The sequence below is a fragment of the Corvus kubaryi genome, unplaced genomic scaffold (assembly GCF_017639235.1).
Source record: "Corvus kubaryi isolate FWS band 111438036 unplaced genomic scaffold, C.kubaryi_AGA036_p1.0 37367, whole genome shotgun sequence".
Taxonomy (NCBI): Eukaryota; Metazoa; Chordata; class Aves; order Passeriformes; family Corvidae; genus Corvus; species Corvus kubaryi.
Window position 1 is genome coordinate 5,002,442 of NW_024581119.1, and position 16,655 is coordinate 5,019,096.

Consider the following 16,655-nt stretch of genomic DNA (forward strand, 5'->3'; position numbering starts at 1 on the left):
CTCCTCTTCTTTTTTTTTTTTCTTTTTTTTTTAATTTTTTTTTTTTTATTTTCCCTCCTCCAATTTTATTTCGCAGCCTCCAACTCCCTCCTAACACTTAAAGGAGCCGGCAGCTCGCCTCGGAGTTTCGTGGAACACAACATCACATGCAGAGGATGGGAGCCAAGATGTGATGAGGCTTGCCCTGGGCGTGGAGGGTTTTTTGGGGGGCAAAGCTATAACAAATGGGGGTACTGGGTTCGTTTTGGGGGGGGACACTACCCACAGTGATGCTGGAGGCAGGTTTTACCCCCTGGGTTGGTTTGCACGGGGGGCAAAAAACCTTCTTGACCCACTTAGGACTTGGTCCTGAAGGAGGGTGAGGATGAGGATGATGAGGATGAAGACGGTGAGGAAGGGTGGGCATGGTGGGACACTGCATCCCACCGAGCACCCGCAGAACCCTGGGGGTGATGTGGCCAACTGCAGGCTCCAAGCAGAGGAGTGGGCTCCACTTCTGGGGTCTGGGGGTCCCTTCCCCACTCACAGGAGCATCTGAACCCCCATATTTGGGGTGTTCTCCAAGCAGACCTGCAGTCCCAGCCACTTGCACAGCCCTTGGTGCTCCCTGCAGCCCCTGCTCCTGCCCCTGGACCACGCCGAGGTGCTGGGACTGGCAGGGTGAGCCGGGGCCCCCCAGGAAAGAGGAGGGACCCCCAGGGCAATGCAGGGGGCTGCAGCCCACAGCCCCCCCATCGCCTGCCTCGCTCGCCTCTAATCCGGGTTTGGGGGTTGCTAAGCAACAGCATAAGTCGCCCGTGGGCTCTGCGCCGATGCTGCTCCAGCCAGCCCCCAAAACACGGCGTGGCCCCCCCAAGGCAGGCACCAGCACCCCCCGACCCACCTGCACAGTCAGGCCCCACCGGTTCTCCCTGGCCAAGTTTGCTCACAGGGGTTCTCCTTCTTGGGGGCCTGGTGGCACTGACCTTCCTCTTTGCCACCACCACCACCACCACCACCATCATCATCATCATCATCATCATCATGCCTGTTAGCATCCCTGTCCCACTGGCATCACTGTTTCTGGCACTGGAATGGGCACCGTCCCCACTGTTGTCCCCATACCTGACCTCATCCCCATCACCTCCACCACATTCTCCCTCTCACCATTGTCCCTGTCCCCATCTCTATCACCACCCTCCTCACGATCCCCAACCCATTTCTTGTCCCCATCCTCCTCACAATGCCAGTCCCCGCCCCCATTCCCAGCTTCAGCCTCACCATCTCTCTCCCTGTCCCCATCCCTGTCATCACCCTCATCCCTGTCCCTATCATTGGCCCTGTCCCCTTCTGTATCTTCATCCTTGTTGTTCCCATTCCTATCCCAGCTCCATCTCTTTCTCCAAGGCCATTCCAGCTGGGTGCAGGTGGTGGCACCTCTTGCCCCCTGACACCCCAGGATACCCACACATCCCACTCCCCATCCCAGGCACATCCCACCACTGCCACCTCCCTCAACTGCTTCACCCACACTTGGAGGTTGATGGGGGTCACCCCTGCCCCAGCAGCAGCCAGGCACCCAAATTCCCTCTTGGGAAACGCTCTCAAGCATCCCTCAAACTCCCCTGGCAGCCACTGGCAGCCCGCTCTCCCGACTGGAGCCACTTTTCCACCGTCACTTCTTCCCACCAGCACGGCAGGGTGGGGGGGATGGGAATAGCTCTGCTCCAGAAAACCCTGCTCCAGCTTCCAGGAGAAGCCTTGGCAGCTCTGCTGGGATTTTTTCACGGGAAGAGATCCTTTTCCCTGGTTTTCAGACCTTCCAGATCCACCACTGCCTTGCTCCAATGAGAGAAGACCGGGTGTTTTGGGCGAGTTAAGTGGGAAGGATTTTTGGGGTGATTCATCTATCAGGGATCTGGGAAGTTAGCCCCAAAATCAGGATTAGTCCCTCAGTTAGTCCCCAAAATCTGCTCCATCCGTGGCACCCCGGTCCTGGCAGAGCCGCCGAGCGCCGCCGTCTCCCGCAGGCTGCGGCTGCGGAGGAGGGACGCGAAATGCCAGAACATTTCTAATCATTAATGGCGGCTTTTGAGCCTGTTCCAGGCTCTGCATTTTTCCTCCCTGGACCCCTTCATCTGGACGTTGCTTTTTCAGGTGCTCCAGCACCTCCAAAATTTGAATTCCAAGGAAATAACTCAGATTTTGGAAGGGGAGAACGGGAAGTGCAGCTGGCGAGACCCGCTGAGAACATCCCGCCGTCGTGGTTTGAGATGGTGGCAAAGAGGTGTTAAAAAATCCTTTAAAAAAAAGGAAAAAATCCTTAAAAGCAAAGGGAATTGGATGCTGGAATGATGCCCTGGGCGGGCAGTGTTGCCGGCTGCTGAAGCAGGAGCCGGCAGCCGGCGAGGCGGTGCTGGGGGGGGTCAAGGCGTAGCTGGTTGGCATCAGCCCCGGCACGGGGTCCCCGCCAGCTTTTTTTTCCCCATCCCTCCTTCCTGTTTTTCCCAGGGGAGCCGCTGTCATGCCCCGTGCCGTGGGCGAGCACCACATATGGCGAGGGAAAACAGGAAAGAGGGGGGAAAAACGGGGTGAGCATGGAAAGGGGGGGGTTCAGTCCCCTCCAAAAACAGAGCAGCCGGCTTCAACGCAAACCCCGCCACTTTTTGGGGGGGATTTTGAAACCATGCTGGGTGGGAAAATATGAATTTCACAGGTAGGAATAGGACTGGGGGGGCCCTTGCGTGCACCCCAAAATTCCATGGAGGTGTCTCAGCTTATGGAGCGGGGTAGGAGAGGAGCAATGTCACATCATTCCTTCACGCCGGGATGTTATGAAGTTTCTTCCAACCTCCAGGGATGCAGGGGCCTAAATATAGAGGCTAAAAATATCATCCCATGCTCAGCTCAGCCCCAAACCCAGGATTTTTCGGGGAGAAATCTCAGGTGATTGGTGCTAATAACGGTGGGGACCTCGTTAATAAAATTCCTCATTAAAACAGCACCACTGGGGTGGGATGGAAGTGCAGCATCCACCCACGGGAAAAGGGCAGGAGCCAGGGGAGGACCAAGGGGGTTTTTTTGGGTTTGGGGTTGGATAGTGGGAAATGGGGGATTTGGGGCGAGTGCTGCAGTTGCGTCTCCGGAGAGGTGTCCCAGTTCATGAGGGTTATGGGGACGGGCTCCCCTTCGGCTCCTCTCCACGCATTTTGGGACAGAATCACGGTGATCCGGAGCTGTGCGTGCTGCCTGCTTCCCCTGGTGCTGCCTGCTCCCCCTCCATGTCCTTGGCCTCCTTCAGGTCCTGGAGGAAAGAAGAAAATTTAGACAATGTGGCACAAGGGTGGCAGGGACAGGGTGGGAGCAGGGACCCAGTGCAGCTCCTGGCACCTCAGATTCTCTGGAGGGGCCTGGAGCGGAGGGCAGCGTACCTGGGAAGGGGGCCAGGTGAGACAGTCGTCCTCCAGCATGGCTCCCCACGCCACCGGGTCGATGGCACCAGCTGGGGAAGGAGGAGGCTTGATGCCACGTGCAATGGGCACCTGGTGCCACGAGTTACGGGCACATGGGACAGGCACAACATCCTGGGTGATGGGCAAAAATGGAAGGCTTGATGGCCATAGGTGATGGACATTTGGGACAGGCACAACGCCATGGGCAATGGGCCCAGGGGGCAGGTTTGATGCCCTGGGTGATGGGCAGACGGGAGAGACCTGATGCTGTAGATGGGGGTCACATGGGGCAATGGAGATGCGGGGCAGGCCTGGCGCCCTGGTGATGGGCACACGGAGCAGGCTGGGCAGGCAATGCAGCGCGGGGCAGGAGATGGCAATGTGGGGGTGGGTGCTGGGCAAGGCCACTCACCCTCTCTCTGCTCCAGCAGCTTTTGGAAGTACTGAGCTGCAAAGGCCACCACGTCGGTGGGCTGCTCCCGCAGCACTTCCCGTGCCAGCCCTTCCAGCAGGTTCCGGAAGCCGGCGGGCACCCTCATGTTGATGCTGGCAGAGGCAATGGACATGGCCACCTCTTCCGGACCGCCTGCAGCGGCACAGCCCGGGATCACTCACAGCCCCCGGTGCCACCGGGCACCGCCGGGACTCGAACCCGCGGACCCACGACTGCGGGAGAGAAGAGCCGCCGCTAGGGGGCGACACGCTCCTTGCCCCTCCGCGCACGCGCTCCGCCGCCCCTCGCTGCGCGCGCGCGGCCTCGGCCTGGGCGGGGAGAGCGGGAGCGAGGGGGCCCCGGTCCCCTCCCCCCCGTGTCCCCCGGTCCCCTCCCCGTGTCCCCCGGTTCTTGCCCCTCGCCCCCCCCCGCAGCCCCGCAACCCTCGGCCCCTCAGTCCCGGCTTTTCCCCTCGGCCTCTCCCGTCAGTCCCGGACCGGGCCGCGCCGGCGCTTCAGGCCGCGGTGCGGACGCCGTCGCTTGGCAACCGCCCCCCCTCCCACCGGCGGCGCGTGCACGGGCCACGCCCCCGCGCGTTGGGCCCGCCCGCGGGGCGGGGCGGGGGCGGTGGAGGCCCGGGGGTACCGGGGGTACCGGGGTGTACCGGGGTGTACCGGGGGCACCGGCGGGTATCGGGGGGCACCGGCGGTCCCGGCGCCCTCACAGCCCCTTGTCCCCCTCAGGATGGCGGCGTGGGCCCTGCTGGCGCTGCTGGCTCTGGCTCCGGCGGCGGCAGGTAAAGGGCTGGGGAAGGTCAACCTCCGACCCCCCAGCCCCGCGGGCACCCTCTGCAGCCTGCCCCGAGACCCCCCCAGACCCACTTCGGGGCGCTTGGCACCGTCAGAACCCTTGGCATGGCAGCAGCCCGGCTCCGATGCCCGTGGAATTCCCTAAGCTCCCCCAAGCCCTGATTTGGTGCCCTTTGCGCCTTTCCGAGCCTCTTACGTGCATTGGCACCTCCCCAGCCCCGCGTTTTAGGGTGCCCCTCTTGGCACCCCCCACAAACCCCCCACTGTGATGCCCCTTGAACCCCCAGACCCTCTTTGATGACATTGGCACTACTCTGAGCCCCACTTTGGGGCCCTTGGTGCTCTCCCAGCCCCACCGCGATGCCTTTGGCTTCCCCCTTAGCCTAGTTTTGATGCCCTTGTCACTGCCAACCCCTCTTTCACACTCTTTGCACCCCCAAGCTCTGCTTCAGTGCCCTCTGCACTCCCAGAGCCCCAGTTTGATGCCCTCTGCACCCCTTGAGTCCCACTTTGATACCCTTCACACCCCCAGCCCCTCCCCAACGCCCTTGGCCCAGCACTGCTGCCGTGGGACGATGCTTTACGTAAGGTGGGAGCCACATGCGGCTCCTCAGTGGTGTCTCGTGGGCTCTCCTCCCTTCCCTCCTCCCTTCTTCTCCCTTCCCTCCTCCCAGCTGCTTTTTATAGCCTCCACTCTTCCCTGGCGTCTCAGTTTTAATTTTTTTTTTCTCCTCCGACTTGTTTTTTATATAACTCCCAGAGCCTCGTGGCATGAGGCAGTGGGACCAGCGATGCAGCTGACTCCTGAGGGGTTGAGGACGTCGTTCCTTTCCTTTCCTTTCCTTCCTTAAACCCAGCCTAGGATGAGCTGCAGAGGAGATGAGGCTCCATGAGCTCTGATTTGGTCAATGGGGATCTCAGATCACCCCTCAAATGTTGCTCCTGACCCCCTTTTCAAGCATGATTTTCTTTTCACACTGCAAAAATGGGCCTTTTGGGGGTGCCAGGGCTGAGCCTTCTGCTTCTGTCCCCACAGAAGGTGCCTTTGCCAATGCTGCACACCCAATGTTTCCCATCCCACCCCTTGACAAACTTTTTTCCATGGGAAAAATACACCAGAACATTTATTAGCAAGGCTGGGTTGGGAGAGACACTCCCATGCTGTTAACAGAAGAATTTTTACCAAAGTCTGTATCCAAATCCATGTAATACAAGCTGTAACATGCTCCCTGTGCTTTGGGAGGCAAATTCCCTCTTGTGGACTTTAAATTCTGCCTCTTCCTCAGCTCTGTGGGGATTTTAACCACCTTAAGGCTGACCAGAAAGCTGTAAATTAAGAGGGATCTCAAATAATCTGTATTTAAGAGGGGATCAGAGGCCATGGAAAGGGTGTTTTCCTCTCAGAGCTGATGTTTGCACTGTTTGCTGATTCCAGGGCGAAGGCTCGGCTTTGCCTCCTACTATGGTGACCACATGGTGCTGCAGAAGAAGCCGTCAGGGGCTGTGGTGTGGGGCCACGGGGAGCTGGGGGCCGTGGTCACCGTGATTCTCTCAGGGGCCGGTGGCCTCATCATCATGGAGAAAACAGCACAGGTTAAAGGTCAGTCCCAGACCTTCACTAGAAACTGAGGCCAATGGTTTTGGTGGCCAAAGAATTTGTCTGAGCCCAAATCGGAGCTGATGGGGGGGTGAGACAGGGTTTGTCACCACCCTGAGGTTTGTCAGCACCCTGAGGTTTGTCACACTGCTGCCCTGGGGCTGCAGAGGTGGTGGTGACATCTCCAGCTCGTGCTTTTCCCTCTCCAGGAGACCTGGGGGGGCTCAGCCATTCCCCTCCCCACCGGCGCCAGCCTTTGCTCACTTTGGTTCCCAGCAGCGGATCCCGTGGGCGCCCAGCGGGAGCCGAGCTGCTGCTGGAGTGGGTGGCACTGCACAGGCTTGAGCCGAGCGATGAGGCTGTGGAGGGGAGAAGGGGAATTTAGCTTCTCTCCCTGTCTAAACCATGTCTGAAGAATTTCCAGAGCACTCCTGGCTTCTTTTTCGATCTATGACCCCTTGGAGGATCCTGTGGGATCTTTAAGCCCCAAAGGATGGTGCCTGTGCAAGCAGAGCCTTCCTTGGGGCTGGGAGAGCTCAGGGGCGCCTCAAATCCCAGCTACCTCACTGCCTGAAGAGTTGGGGGGGAGCTCATCACCTTTGGGGGGTGAAAGTGCTGGCCAAGGGCACCTCCATAACCTGAAGAGCCTGGAGGTATCTTGTGAGAGAGCAGCGATCCAGGAGATCTGCAGGATCCAGCCAGAAAATCCACTCTTAAGCTCTAGCAGAAAATCTTTACGCTTCGATTCGGCGCCTCTAAAATTAACCAGAGACATCTCAGTGTCACACACACCAAGCTGCTCCTGTAATCCCAGTTCCTCCCAGCAGCTTCTGCTCTGACACACATTTGTTTTCCAGATTTTCTCTTTTAACCCCTTAATTCCTGCAGGAGGAAGGTCCCTGTGATGGCAGAGATCTTCCAAAATCCATTTCCCCAACCTGTCTTTGTGGTGGGGAAGCTTTACCCTGTTCCCCACTCAACATCCTGGCAAAGGTCTTGAAGCCTTCATAATGGTGGTGGAAGATAAGAATCATCCTCTTCCTCCAGGACCTTCTGGGACATGGACAACTGTCCTGGACCCAGTGGATCAGGGTGGTCCCTATGCACTGACAGCTGAGCAGGGCTTGGAGAACGTGACCCTGCGGGACATCTACTTTGGAGATGTGTGGCTTTGCAGCGGGCAGAGCAACATGGCAATGACGGTCCTGCAGGTAAGGCCCCCCAGCACAGATCAGGCAGGATCAGGTAGGGATCAGGCAGGGAAGTGCTTTGCCTGCTCCTGCCCCTTCTTCAGGTGGCCAATGCCAGCCAGGAGCTCGCCATGGCATCTCGCTATCCCTACATCCGTATCTTTGCTGCGGCGCCTGCCCGCTCCGACGTTGAGCTGGAGGACCTGGAGCGGATCGACCTGCCCTGGTCCATTCCAACGGCTGGTGAGTGCAATGGGCCTCCAAAAGAGAGCTTGGAAATGGCTTTTCCCCCACTTTTTCCCTTTATAGCCTGCTGTTTCTTGAGTAGAAAACCTGGGCCACGGGAATTTCACCTACTTCTCGGCCGTGTGCTGGCTGTTGGGACGCTCCCTGTATGAGGCTCTGGGTTCCCCCATCGGGCTGGTGGAGGTGGCCTGGGGGGGGACCCCCATCGAGGCCTGGTCCTCCCGCCGGGTTCTGCAGGCGTGTGGGCTCCCGGAGGACACGAGGAGGTGAGAGAAGGTGCCGTGGAAACACCTCCTGCCCTGTACCACGCTGCTTTTGGGGAGTATCCTCATCCCTTCCCACCCCACCTCCTTTCCCGAAGCCTCACTGCCCCTTCTGTGCATCCTTATGCCCCCTTAGGATAAAGTCCCCTCCCATGCCAAGAGCATAAGGCACATCTGGGTGGGTAAAGAGGGAGAGGAGGGACCCCAGAGCTCCCTTTGGCATGGTGCTTGCTTTAAGCCTGCCTTGTGCTTTGCACCCCCTTAAGCCTAGCTTTGTCTTCCAGCACCTCCCCATATCAGCATCTCTCTGGCCCACAAACGCCCTCCGTGCTCTGGAACGCCATGATCCACCCGCTGCTCAACATGACCCTGCGGGGTGTTGCTTGGTACCAGGGTGAGCCCCCATTTCTCTCCCCAGGGGTGGAGCAGCCCCTGCTGTCCCACCGAGCTCTCATAAGCCCTTCTTTTTGGGGGACAGGTGAGGACAACACCCTCCTGCACACAGACCAGTACAACTGCACCTTCCCTGCACTCATCGCCGACTGGCGCCGGGCGTTCCATGCTGGATCAGCCGGACAGACGGAGCAGCTTCTGCCCTTTGGCTTTGTGCAGGTGTGGGAGGGTGAGAGGCAGGGCCCCCATGATCCTGTGGGGATACCCAGGGGGGCTTCACACACTGGAGGCCACTTCCATGTTGGCAGCAGGGAGAGGATGCTGAAAACACATGGACGCATTTTGCCACGTGCTGAAAATCCCATGCAGGGGCTGCAGTGGCCAGTTTTGGGAAGCTGAGCCACTCCCCCATTTTCCCTGTGACTCCCAGCTGTCCACCTACCGTCGTCGGAGTGCGGACGACAGCTTTGCCCGGCTCCGCTGGCACCAGACAGCCGACCTGGGGGTTGTTCCCAATGCCAGGATGCCCAGCACTTTCATGGCCGTTGCCATGGATCTGGGCGATGAGCACTCTCCCTATGGCAGGTGAGTCCTGGGCTGGGGTGAGGGTGTAGGGATGGAATTTTTGGGTACCAACCCCATCTTCCTCCTCTTCCTCGGCAGTATCCACCCCCGGGACAAGCAGAATGTGGCGCACCGGCTGCTGCTGGGTGCCAGGGCTGTGGCGTACGGGGACAAGGACCTCGTGTTCCAGGGACCGTATCCCACCCGGGCTATCCTGGAGGTGACCAGGGGGCTGCTGAACATCACCTACAGCCAGGAGCTCATCTGCCGTCAGAGGGATGCACAGGCATTTGAGGTGAGGGGGTGGGAAATCCTCCCCAGAGAGCTGGGAAAAGGAAAGCAACACTGATAGGGGTTTCTCCCCTCCCCAGGTGTGCTGCTCCAGCCAGGCATCCCCGTGCCAGTGGCTGCCGGCACCGGTGGTGGCCGTGGGGTCCCGCACGGTGACACTGGCCCTGAGTGGCTGCAGGACGCTGGTGCTGGGCCTGCGCTATGCCTGGTCCGAGTGGCCCTGTGAGTACCAGGCCTGCCCCCTCTACAACCCCCAGGGGCTGCCTGCACCCCCCTTCCTGCTGGACACCCTCCCTGCAGGGAATGCTGCCGGAGGGAGGGAGCTGCTGCTCCTCCCCGCCTCCAGGTTCCCCCTAAATTAGGGAGTTGAGTGAGCTCAGGCCTCTGGCAAAGCACTCAAGGCTCCTGGCACTGCCCCTTCCCAAGCCAGGAAGAGGCTTGGTTACTACCTTATTAATTAAACAACTTTTCAGCTCCTCTTTGGACTCCAGCCAAGGCTACAGGGTCGAGGGAGGGGGAAAAAGCCAATTTACAATTAAATATATGAAAAATGATGTAAGGACAAATTAAATATATGGAAAATGATGTAAGCAGCAAGACACACCAGTGGGAGCTGAGCCCCTCACTGCTGCTCCCTTGCCCATGGAGCTGGTCCTGGGCCCCCGGGCACCCCATTTCTCTGGGCACGGACTGCTGATCCCCAGGGTAGGGTGCTCACAGGATCCAGGGATCAGCTTCCAGCTGCAGGGTGGAGACAGGGAGAGAGGAGCTCTGCCAAAAACCCACAGCTAAACACTAAGGCTGGGCTGCGACTGCCTTCCACCACCCTCTCTTAATAAACAGTTAATAAACCACCTCATTTTATTTCTGGATTGGTTTTTCCTTCAGAGGAGCATTCCTAATCCTCCGTTCTCCACCTCTTGCCATAACAGCAGGGAAATTTGTGTGGAAGAGGCACAGCGTGGCACCCAGCACTTAGAATAAGAGACCTGAAAGGTTCTGCACAAAACATGGATTGTTTAACCCTTTTTGCTGGACAAATGTACATAAGAAGGGAAAGGCCAAGTGCAGGAAGCACAGGTGGGTTCAGCCCCGCTGCTGCAGCACAGCTGTGTCAGAAAAGTGGATCCTGGGATCACAGGATCCCTTCCTGCTGCCTGCTTCTGGGTCAGGCAGATCCAAGCGAGTCCCGTGAGGCTTTTCCCATCGTTTCCACTCCAGGCTTTGGTTCTAGACAAGGGGGGAAGAGCAGGCAGTTAATTAGCTGGGCGATGGCAGACTAGGATCTGGGCTTGTGCCAGCACCGGGTAACTGGCCCAGGAGCCAGCTGTGCTGGCCCTGGGTTGCCATGGCAACGAGGATGCAGAATCCAGCTCAGTCTGTGTATTTTTTTAACCACAGTTCAGACTCTGTGTTCAGGGCCAGGAACGAAGCCCAGGCCTCTCGGCTCCTACCTGTGGGGCCGGGCTGTCTCACACAGCCTGCAAACCACTTGCCATGGGCACCAGGGGTCCCTGTGAGACCCCAAAGGAGGCATCCAGCTCCCCAAAACCCAAAGTATATGGGAGAGGGAGCAGTGCAGGCCCTGGGAACGCGGCTCTGTCTTGGAACCCAGCTCCATCTCTGCACACAGCCCCACTGTGCCCACCAGTGCCATGTGAACAGGAGAAGGGGGCAGGCATGGCATCCTTGGCATCAGCCTCCCAGGATTTAAAACTCCCAACCCCACTCCCAGCAGGATGAGCTGCCAAAAACAGGGACCCTCCCAGCCCCGCAGTTTGCCCAGAGCTTGGATTTAAGCAGCAATCTCTTGGCTTGCTGTTCCTATGGCAACTCCTGCCCACACCTTGGATCACAGTAGCATCACATTGTGGATGCCAGAACCCCTTTCAGGATTTGTCAACCCTCACAGTGACCCCCAACTATGCCCCAAACATCTTAAGGTCTTGGCAAAGGATTTTGGGTGGTCCAGCCACATTTCCAGGGTGGGATCTGGTGGTGTGGGAGCCAAGGGAAGAGGGAAGAAGTTGCCTCTACCCAAAAAGCCTACCTAGGGCTGCACCGTTGGAGAGGGCTGTACTGCCTTCGGCCTCGGGGGTGCAAGCTTGGTGTTTGGGCTTGGTGGTCTCCAGCCCAGCCAGCAGCGTCATGAAGTCGATGACCGTATCGATGTCCTCCTTGTTGGCAGTGGCTTCCCTCAGGGCGCTGACAGCATTGAGGCGGCTGAAGGAGGTCAGCTCAGAGATGTTGGCACGGAGGAAGAGAAGGATGACGTTGAGGTCGTTGAGGGGGCAGGTGAGCATCCTGCGACTGAGCAGGTCGAAGGCAGGCAGCATCTCATAGACGGAGAGCAGCCCCTTGTCCCACTGGCAGAGCTGCAGGGCATTGTAGATGACAACGGGGATGAGGAGGACATAGACGCTGCCAACTGAGAGGCTGATGAGCTGGAACACGGAGAAGAAGACCAGCTTGCAAGGGATGAGCGGGGGGATGTGTGGCTCTGCCTGGAGCAGCCCTGTTGTGATGGAGCAGTTGAACTCATCCTGGAAGAAGATGTTAAGGTGCAGAAAGACCAGGTAGAGGCAGGTGGCAGCCAGGAACAGGAGCAGCAGCAGGTTCCGCAGGATGTAGATGAACACCAGGGCATGGGCGTGCTGCTTGCAGCTCAGGTACCGCTCCAGCAACGGGAACTCGAAATACCTCTCCCGGCGGGCCCTGGGGGTAGAGGAACACAGGGGCAGTGAGAGCCACCCCCAAACTGCACCATTTCACCCAAGTCCATCCTGGATGCAGCCGCAACACCACATGGAGGGACTCCAAGGGTCACGGTGACCTGGCCTGGCCTCACCTCTCGTACTCCTCCCAGAATCGCTCCGGCTCGGCACTGGCCTGCTGGACCTTCTTCATGTGCTGCACCAGGCGCACGGAGCGGTTGTAGGATTTATCCAGCTCGTCGATGATGAAGAGGAGGTCGGAGTGCAGGGCGGGGGCAGCGGCGTAACGCCACAGTAGGTACGGCAGGTACATCAGCACTGCCACCACCAGCAGCGAGTAGGGGAAGACCTGGGCAAAGAAGATGAATGGTCACTGAGGATGTGGAGTCGCTCTTGCTGTGGACATCCAGATGGGATGCAGGGGCACCCAGACGTGACTTTGACCCTACCTTGAGAGCCCAGAGGGACTTGGTGACGGCACGTCCCTCGGCGTCGAAACCATGGTGGATGAGGGAGTCCCAGCAAGCCGTGTCGGTGTAGGCGGACTGCTTCCCCGTGAAGTTGGTGGGAGAGAAGCAGCTGATCTGGGAGCCTGGGGTGAGGAGGAGGAGGAGAGCAAACCTCAGCCGTGGAGGGTGGAGGAACATTCCACTGCCACAAGCCAATGCCTTACAGGAGAGTAATTACATCTCAGGCATTGCTTCGACTTAAAAAAAGCCTTTTTCGTGGTCATTTGGGAGCTGCTGTGTTTCTAGCAAGGACTTTTCCATCTCTTCCCAAACAGAAACCCTTTGTGTGTCGTGGTGTGTACACAGGGCAGGGAATTAGAGACTGACCAGCCAGAAGCTGGAGTAAAACCAAATCCTCAGGGACAGCAGCTGGATGTTGGCTGAGACCAGATTTAGCCTGAGGTCACAATGCACTATCAACGCATCTCTCCGTGCTGCCAGCACCCTCCTCCTCAGAAACAAGCCCGTGGCACCCAAAGGGCACAAACAGCTGTGGCTGGGCATTGACTCAGTGCTGCTCCTGGGGTTAACACAGCTGTTCCCAGGCTCTCCCATCGTAATGGAATTATGATCCATTAAAAACCATCAATAAATACCCACGAGGCAGAACAGCTCCTAAAACAGGACTTCCAGGCTGTTCTGCTTCAGATCACGACACCATCAATAATACGAGGGGTTTGCCACGACAACCAAACCGCCACTGGTGCTTGCCCACGACCCGAAGAACACATTGGAAAAGCCACAACTCACCAGCAGAGAACTCCCGGGCGAAAGCCAGCGAGACGAGGAAGAGGGGCAGCCCCACGGTGACAAACTTCAGCAGGCGATCGCTCGGCAGCTCCAGCCGCAAGCCCTTGGCTCGGGAACTGCTGGGATCTGGGAGCAGAGCATCAGAGAGCATGTACTCAGCAGCCGTGTGTGAGAGGGACATTTTGAAGTGAGGAAAAGGAGATGCTGATGAGGGCTGCCTGAGGTGTGACTGGCTCGAGGAGTGACTTTTGCCGGGCTGAGGTGTCCCTGCTGAGAGACTGCCCGAGCGCTGTGTCCAGTGCTGTGAACGACAGCTCAGACAGGGCGTTAAATCACCTCCTAATTACAGGGGAAGCCTTTTCACAAATAGAAACAGAAAAACCCACCCTAACAGCCGCAGCAGTGAGCTGGGAAGGCAGCTTTCCTCCCTGACAACATTCCTACAGGGCAGCGTTCCTGCCCGGCCGCAGCCGCTCCTGGCTCCCCGTGGTTTTACATCCCTCTCTCATCAGCCAACAGATTCCTGGCGCTGCGGCCCGAGGGCATGGGGGTCCCAGCTATTTTCAGCAGGGAGCCAGGGTACTGGGCCCTCCCCCAACAAGAAGCCCCAGCCAGATACACGGTGGGCCCGCAGGGTACAGAAAATCCTTTCCAGCACCCAAACCAGCCAGAGGGGCCAGAGGACATCCTGCTGCCGAGCCCCAAGCTCCTGGGACAGGTCAGGAGATGCCAAATGAGGCAACTTTGAGGCAGAACATCAGCTGCAATTCCCCAGATCATCAATCCCTCCTCTTGCCTCCCTCTCAGGGCACAGGGGGAAGAATCTGACTCCAAAGAAAGCTCCCAAGAGCAAGAGATCCAAATAAATAGAAATAAGGGATGGGGTAATTGAAGGGGCAGTGGGACAGAACAGTTTCCCCCTGCAGCACAGTGCTGAGAAACCCACACCAACGCTGCTGGCAGCACGGAGCAGGGGCAGTCTCAGAGCTGCTCAGCCCAGCCAAGCCAAGGAACTCCCCATGCAGTCTCTCAGCAGAGCAAAAAAAACCCAGAGCCACTGCCAAATTGCACTTTCGATGGATTTTCCAATGAAAGGACTCTCCAAATCTGAGCTAAACAACTCTGGAGAGACGAGTGACAGCTCCAAAATCAGGAAGGGGCTGCACCTAAGTCTAGTCAAACCTACACAGGGACTGAGTCCCACCTGGCCAGAGCACAGAGACACACAACACCTTCCCTCGAGGGAACTGGAGCTTTTATTGCCCGGAGACAAGTTCAAAACACAGATCAGGCAAAGCCCAACTTCCACTCATCCTTGTTTGTCTAGAGGCTCTTCAGTGTGTCCAGCTGCTTTCCTGGGCCAGAAGCACGCGTAGGCCCCCACTCTGAATCAGCACCAGCACAGAGACTGCAGGCTTCACCCCACCACCGGCTCCAAGGTGGGCACAGCTGCTGCCACGTGCTGGAGATGCGGAGATACACGGCACCGTTCCAGTCCCGCCTCGTCAGTCCTTAGGGATGTCCAGCTCTAGTTTCCTCAGGGTTTTTTGGAAGAAGAGGGGCGGCTTGCAGACAAAGTCTAAGGGCTGGCCCAGGGGCAGGCGGAGCCGGTGGGCGTGCAGGTGCAGGGGCAGGTGCCGAGCCTTGCTCTGCTCCAGCTTCAGCCTCCTCAGGGTGAGCTCAGGAAGCTTCTGCAGCAAGGATGGAAAATGTTCCCTTCAAAACTGCAGCTTTTCAGCTGAGACTTGAAATCCCCAGCCCATGAGGAGCTGGGGGACACAAGGGGCTGTATCCAGCTCCGGCTGCTCCCCAGTGCAAGACCTGCCTTACCTGGGGTGCCAGTTTGCTCCAGTGTGAGTATTTGTGATCCCCCAGGATGGGACATCCCAAGCCATAGGCCAGGTGAACCCGGATCTGGTGCTTCACCCCTGAGGAGAAAACAGGAAGGTGACATCCAGCTGTGCCAGGCCTCGGCACCCACCACCCTCAGTGCTGGACAATGCCACGCCAAAATCACTGGCAGCCAGCAAACAGCTTGGCAGTAAAGCATCGCCCCAGCGGGGCTTATTCCCAGAGCTTTGTTCCAAAAAGGATTCCAGTCATGTCTAGTGGTAAGTTCCCCCTTCCAGAGCTGCTGCTGACTGCACAGAGAGTGGATCCAGCCCTGGGACACCCCGGCAGGCCTCACTCACCGGTGATGGGCTGGAGCTCCAGCAGCGAGCAGGCGGAGGCGCTGGCCAGCCGGCGGTACCGAGTCACCGCGCTCTCGGCATTCCGGTTCTTGCGGATTTTCATCACCTTCCCATCCTCCAGACGCAGGCGGTAGTTGGGAGCCAGCGTCATCTGAAGGGTGGAGAGAGGGGGAGCTGGGGGAGGCAGGAGGGATGCTGGGGTTGCCTGGCCAGAATGGCAGCTGAGGGAACACGGGACTCACCTTGTAGTGGGACTGGTGGCTCTGCACCTCCTTTTCCACGATGGGGATCTCCACAATGCCCTCAACAGGGTCCGGGTCCCCCAGGACAATTGCCCTGGAAAGGGAAAGCAGAGGTCTGCGGGGTGTCACTCACAGGATAGGAACCCCCCCCGGCCCCCAGCTCCTCTCTCACGACCCAGTCTCATAAAATGGTGCTGAAGGAGGAAGATAAGCAACACCCCCTACTTCCACAAAGCCCCCACACCCCAGGGATTGTCCCCTCCTTTTTTAAACCCCCTTCACTGCCCCTTCTTCACGCAAACCTTTCCTACCAGTAGATCTTCTCCACCTGACGGGTTTTGAAGAGCAGACGGATCTTCTCCGCTGCCTCCTTGCTCCGTGCCAGCACCATCACACCCGTGGTCTCCTTGTCCAAGCGGTGGCAGAGGTGGAGGGGGTCAGCTTTCATGTTCTCCAGCATCTTGGCCAAAATGGGCAGCACATCAGCGATGCAGTTCTTGATGCCAGGGCCGCCTGTGTGACCCAGGGCAGCAAGGAGTCTCAACTCTCGTACTCCCCATGCGCCCTACATCACCCCAAAATGTGAGGGGAAGGCCGAGATCTGACAGTGACCAAGCCCCTGGAACCCTCCCTGGGAAGGGAAACCCCAGCACAGGAAGGACAGAGACAGAGGATCCCTGTCAGCACCAGGGAACCATTTCCATTCCCCACTCCCCCTCACCATGCACAGGCAGCCCGTAGGGTTTGTCTATCACCACAATCTCCTCATTCTGGTAGAGAGTTCTCTGCTTAAGGATCTTGGCCAGGACATTGGGGTGAACCTGCTGCAGCTGCTGGCTCAGTGCAGCGAGTTCCCGGAGCCATCGCTGCGTCGGGTCCTTGGGGATCTGAGGAGACAACAGGACACCAGCAGTGGTGGACAAACAGCTCCTGGCTTCCACACAAACTGCACTGTGACCTGCAGCAGCCTGCTTGCCTCCCATATGCTCCTGCTCCGTGACTGAGGGACAGCGTGGAATCCAGAGGGATTG

General features: G+C 58.4%; 4 protein-coding genes across 7 annotated transcripts; 1 reads left to right on the forward strand and 3 right to left on the reverse strand.

Annotated features, from left to right (window-relative positions):
• Positions 1-26: 26 nt before the first annotated feature.
• Positions 27-4,205, reverse strand: SPA17 (sperm autoantigenic protein 17). 2 transcript variants are annotated; one of them, XM_042034002.1, is made up of 3 exons: positions 3,844-4,201; positions 3,411-3,481; positions 27-3,274 (listed from the first exon to the last, which is right to left on the reverse strand). In XM_042034002.1, exons 1-3 carry the CDS (start codon positions 3,995-3,997, stop codon positions 3,200-3,202), a joined length of 300 nt encoding a protein of 99 aa, XP_041889936.1. In that variant the 5' UTR covers positions 3,998-4,201; the 3' UTR covers positions 27-3,199. The 2 variants fall into 2 exon arrangements, with proteins under 2 accessions (XP_041889936.1, XP_041889935.1); XM_042034001.1 differs by lacking the exon at positions 27-3,274 and having other exon boundaries at positions 3,295-3,481; positions 3,844-4,205.
• A 306-nt stretch (positions 4,206-4,511) lies between these two features.
• SIAE (sialic acid acetylesterase) lies at positions 4,512-10,076 on the forward strand. 2 transcript variants are annotated; one of them, XM_042033982.1, is made up of 10 exons: positions 4,512-4,660; positions 6,109-6,273; positions 7,318-7,481; positions 7,565-7,703; positions 7,789-7,972; positions 8,254-8,363; positions 8,448-8,581; positions 8,793-8,947; positions 9,026-9,221; positions 9,298-10,076. In XM_042033982.1, exons 1-10 carry the CDS (start codon positions 4,609-4,611, stop codon positions 9,577-9,579), a joined length of 1,581 nt encoding a protein of 526 aa, XP_041889916.1. In that variant the 5' UTR covers positions 4,512-4,608; the 3' UTR covers positions 9,580-10,076. The 2 variants fall into 2 exon arrangements, with proteins under 2 accessions (XP_041889916.1, XP_041889917.1); XM_042033983.1 differs by lacking the exon at positions 6,109-6,273.
• Positions 10,044-14,333, reverse strand: PANX3 (pannexin 3). The gene is made up of 5 exons (XM_042033985.1): positions 13,191-14,333; positions 12,381-12,523; positions 12,066-12,280; positions 11,268-11,932; positions 10,044-10,447 (listed from the first exon to the last, which is right to left on the reverse strand). Exons 1-5 carry the CDS (start codon positions 13,369-13,371, stop codon positions 10,386-10,388), a joined length of 1,266 nt encoding a protein of 421 aa, XP_041889919.1. The 5' UTR covers positions 13,372-14,333; the 3' UTR covers positions 10,044-10,385.
• Positions 14,334-14,428: 95 nt separating this feature from the next.
• Positions 14,429-16,627, reverse strand: RPUSD4 (RNA pseudouridine synthase D4). Of its 2 annotated transcripts, none has more exons than XM_042033998.1 (6): positions 16,346-16,627; positions 15,936-16,137; positions 15,625-15,718; positions 15,383-15,533; positions 15,021-15,118; positions 14,429-14,881 (listed from the first exon to the last, which is right to left on the reverse strand). In XM_042033998.1, the coding sequence occupies exons 1-6, from the start codon at positions 16,605-16,607 to the stop codon at positions 14,696-14,698; spliced, it is 993 nt and encodes a 330-aa protein (XP_041889932.1). In that variant the 5' UTR covers positions 16,608-16,627; the 3' UTR covers positions 14,429-14,695. The 2 variants fall into 2 exon arrangements, with proteins under 2 accessions (XP_041889932.1, XP_041889934.1); XM_042034000.1 differs by having other exon boundaries at positions 15,936-16,084; positions 16,346-16,440.
• Positions 16,628-16,655: the final 28 nt, after the last annotated feature.

Coding starts and splice junctions, on each gene's coding strand:
- SPA17 (XM_042034001.1), bottom strand. CDS start 3,997: ATGTCCATTGCCTCTGCCAGCATCAACATGAGGGTGCCCGCCGGCTTC. Junction 3,482..3,843: donor GCTGCTGGAGCAGAGAGAGG/GTGAGTGGCCTT, acceptor CTCCTTCCCCAG/CTGGTGCCATCGACCCGGTG.
- SIAE (XM_042033982.1), top strand. CDS start 4,609: ATGGCGGCGTGGGCCCTGCTGGCGCTGCTGGCTCTGGCTCCGGCGGCG. Junction 7,482..7,564: donor TGGCAATGACGGTCCTGCAG/GTAAGGCCCCCC, acceptor CCCCTTCTTCAG/GTGGCCAATGCCAGCCAGGA. Junction 7,973..8,253: donor CTCCCGGAGGACACGAGGAG/GTGAGAGAAGGT, acceptor TTTGTCTTCCAG/CACCTCCCCATATCAGCATC.
- PANX3 (XM_042033985.1), bottom strand. CDS start 13,371: ATGTCCCTCTCACACACGGCTGCTGAGTACATGCTCTCTGATGCTCTG. Junction 11,933..12,065: donor TTCTGGGAGGAGTACGAGAG/GTGAGGCCAGGC, acceptor CTCTACCCCCAG/GGCCCGCCGGGAGAGGTATT. Junction 10,448..11,267: donor CTCCAACGGTGCAGCCCTAG/GTAGGCTTTTTG, acceptor CCCCTTGTCTAG/AACCAAAGCCTGGAGTGGAA.
- RPUSD4 (XM_042033998.1), bottom strand. CDS start 16,607: ATGGGAGGCAAGCAGGCTGCTGCAGGTCACAGTGCAGTTTGTGTGGAA. Junction 15,719..15,935: donor CAGGTGGAGAAGATCTACTG/GTAGGAAAGGTT, acceptor TTCCCTTTCCAG/GGCAATTGTCCTGGGGGACC. Junction 15,119..15,382: donor GGAGCTCCAGCCCATCACCG/GTGAGTGAGGCC, acceptor TTTTCTCCTCAG/GGGTGAAGCACCAGATCCGG.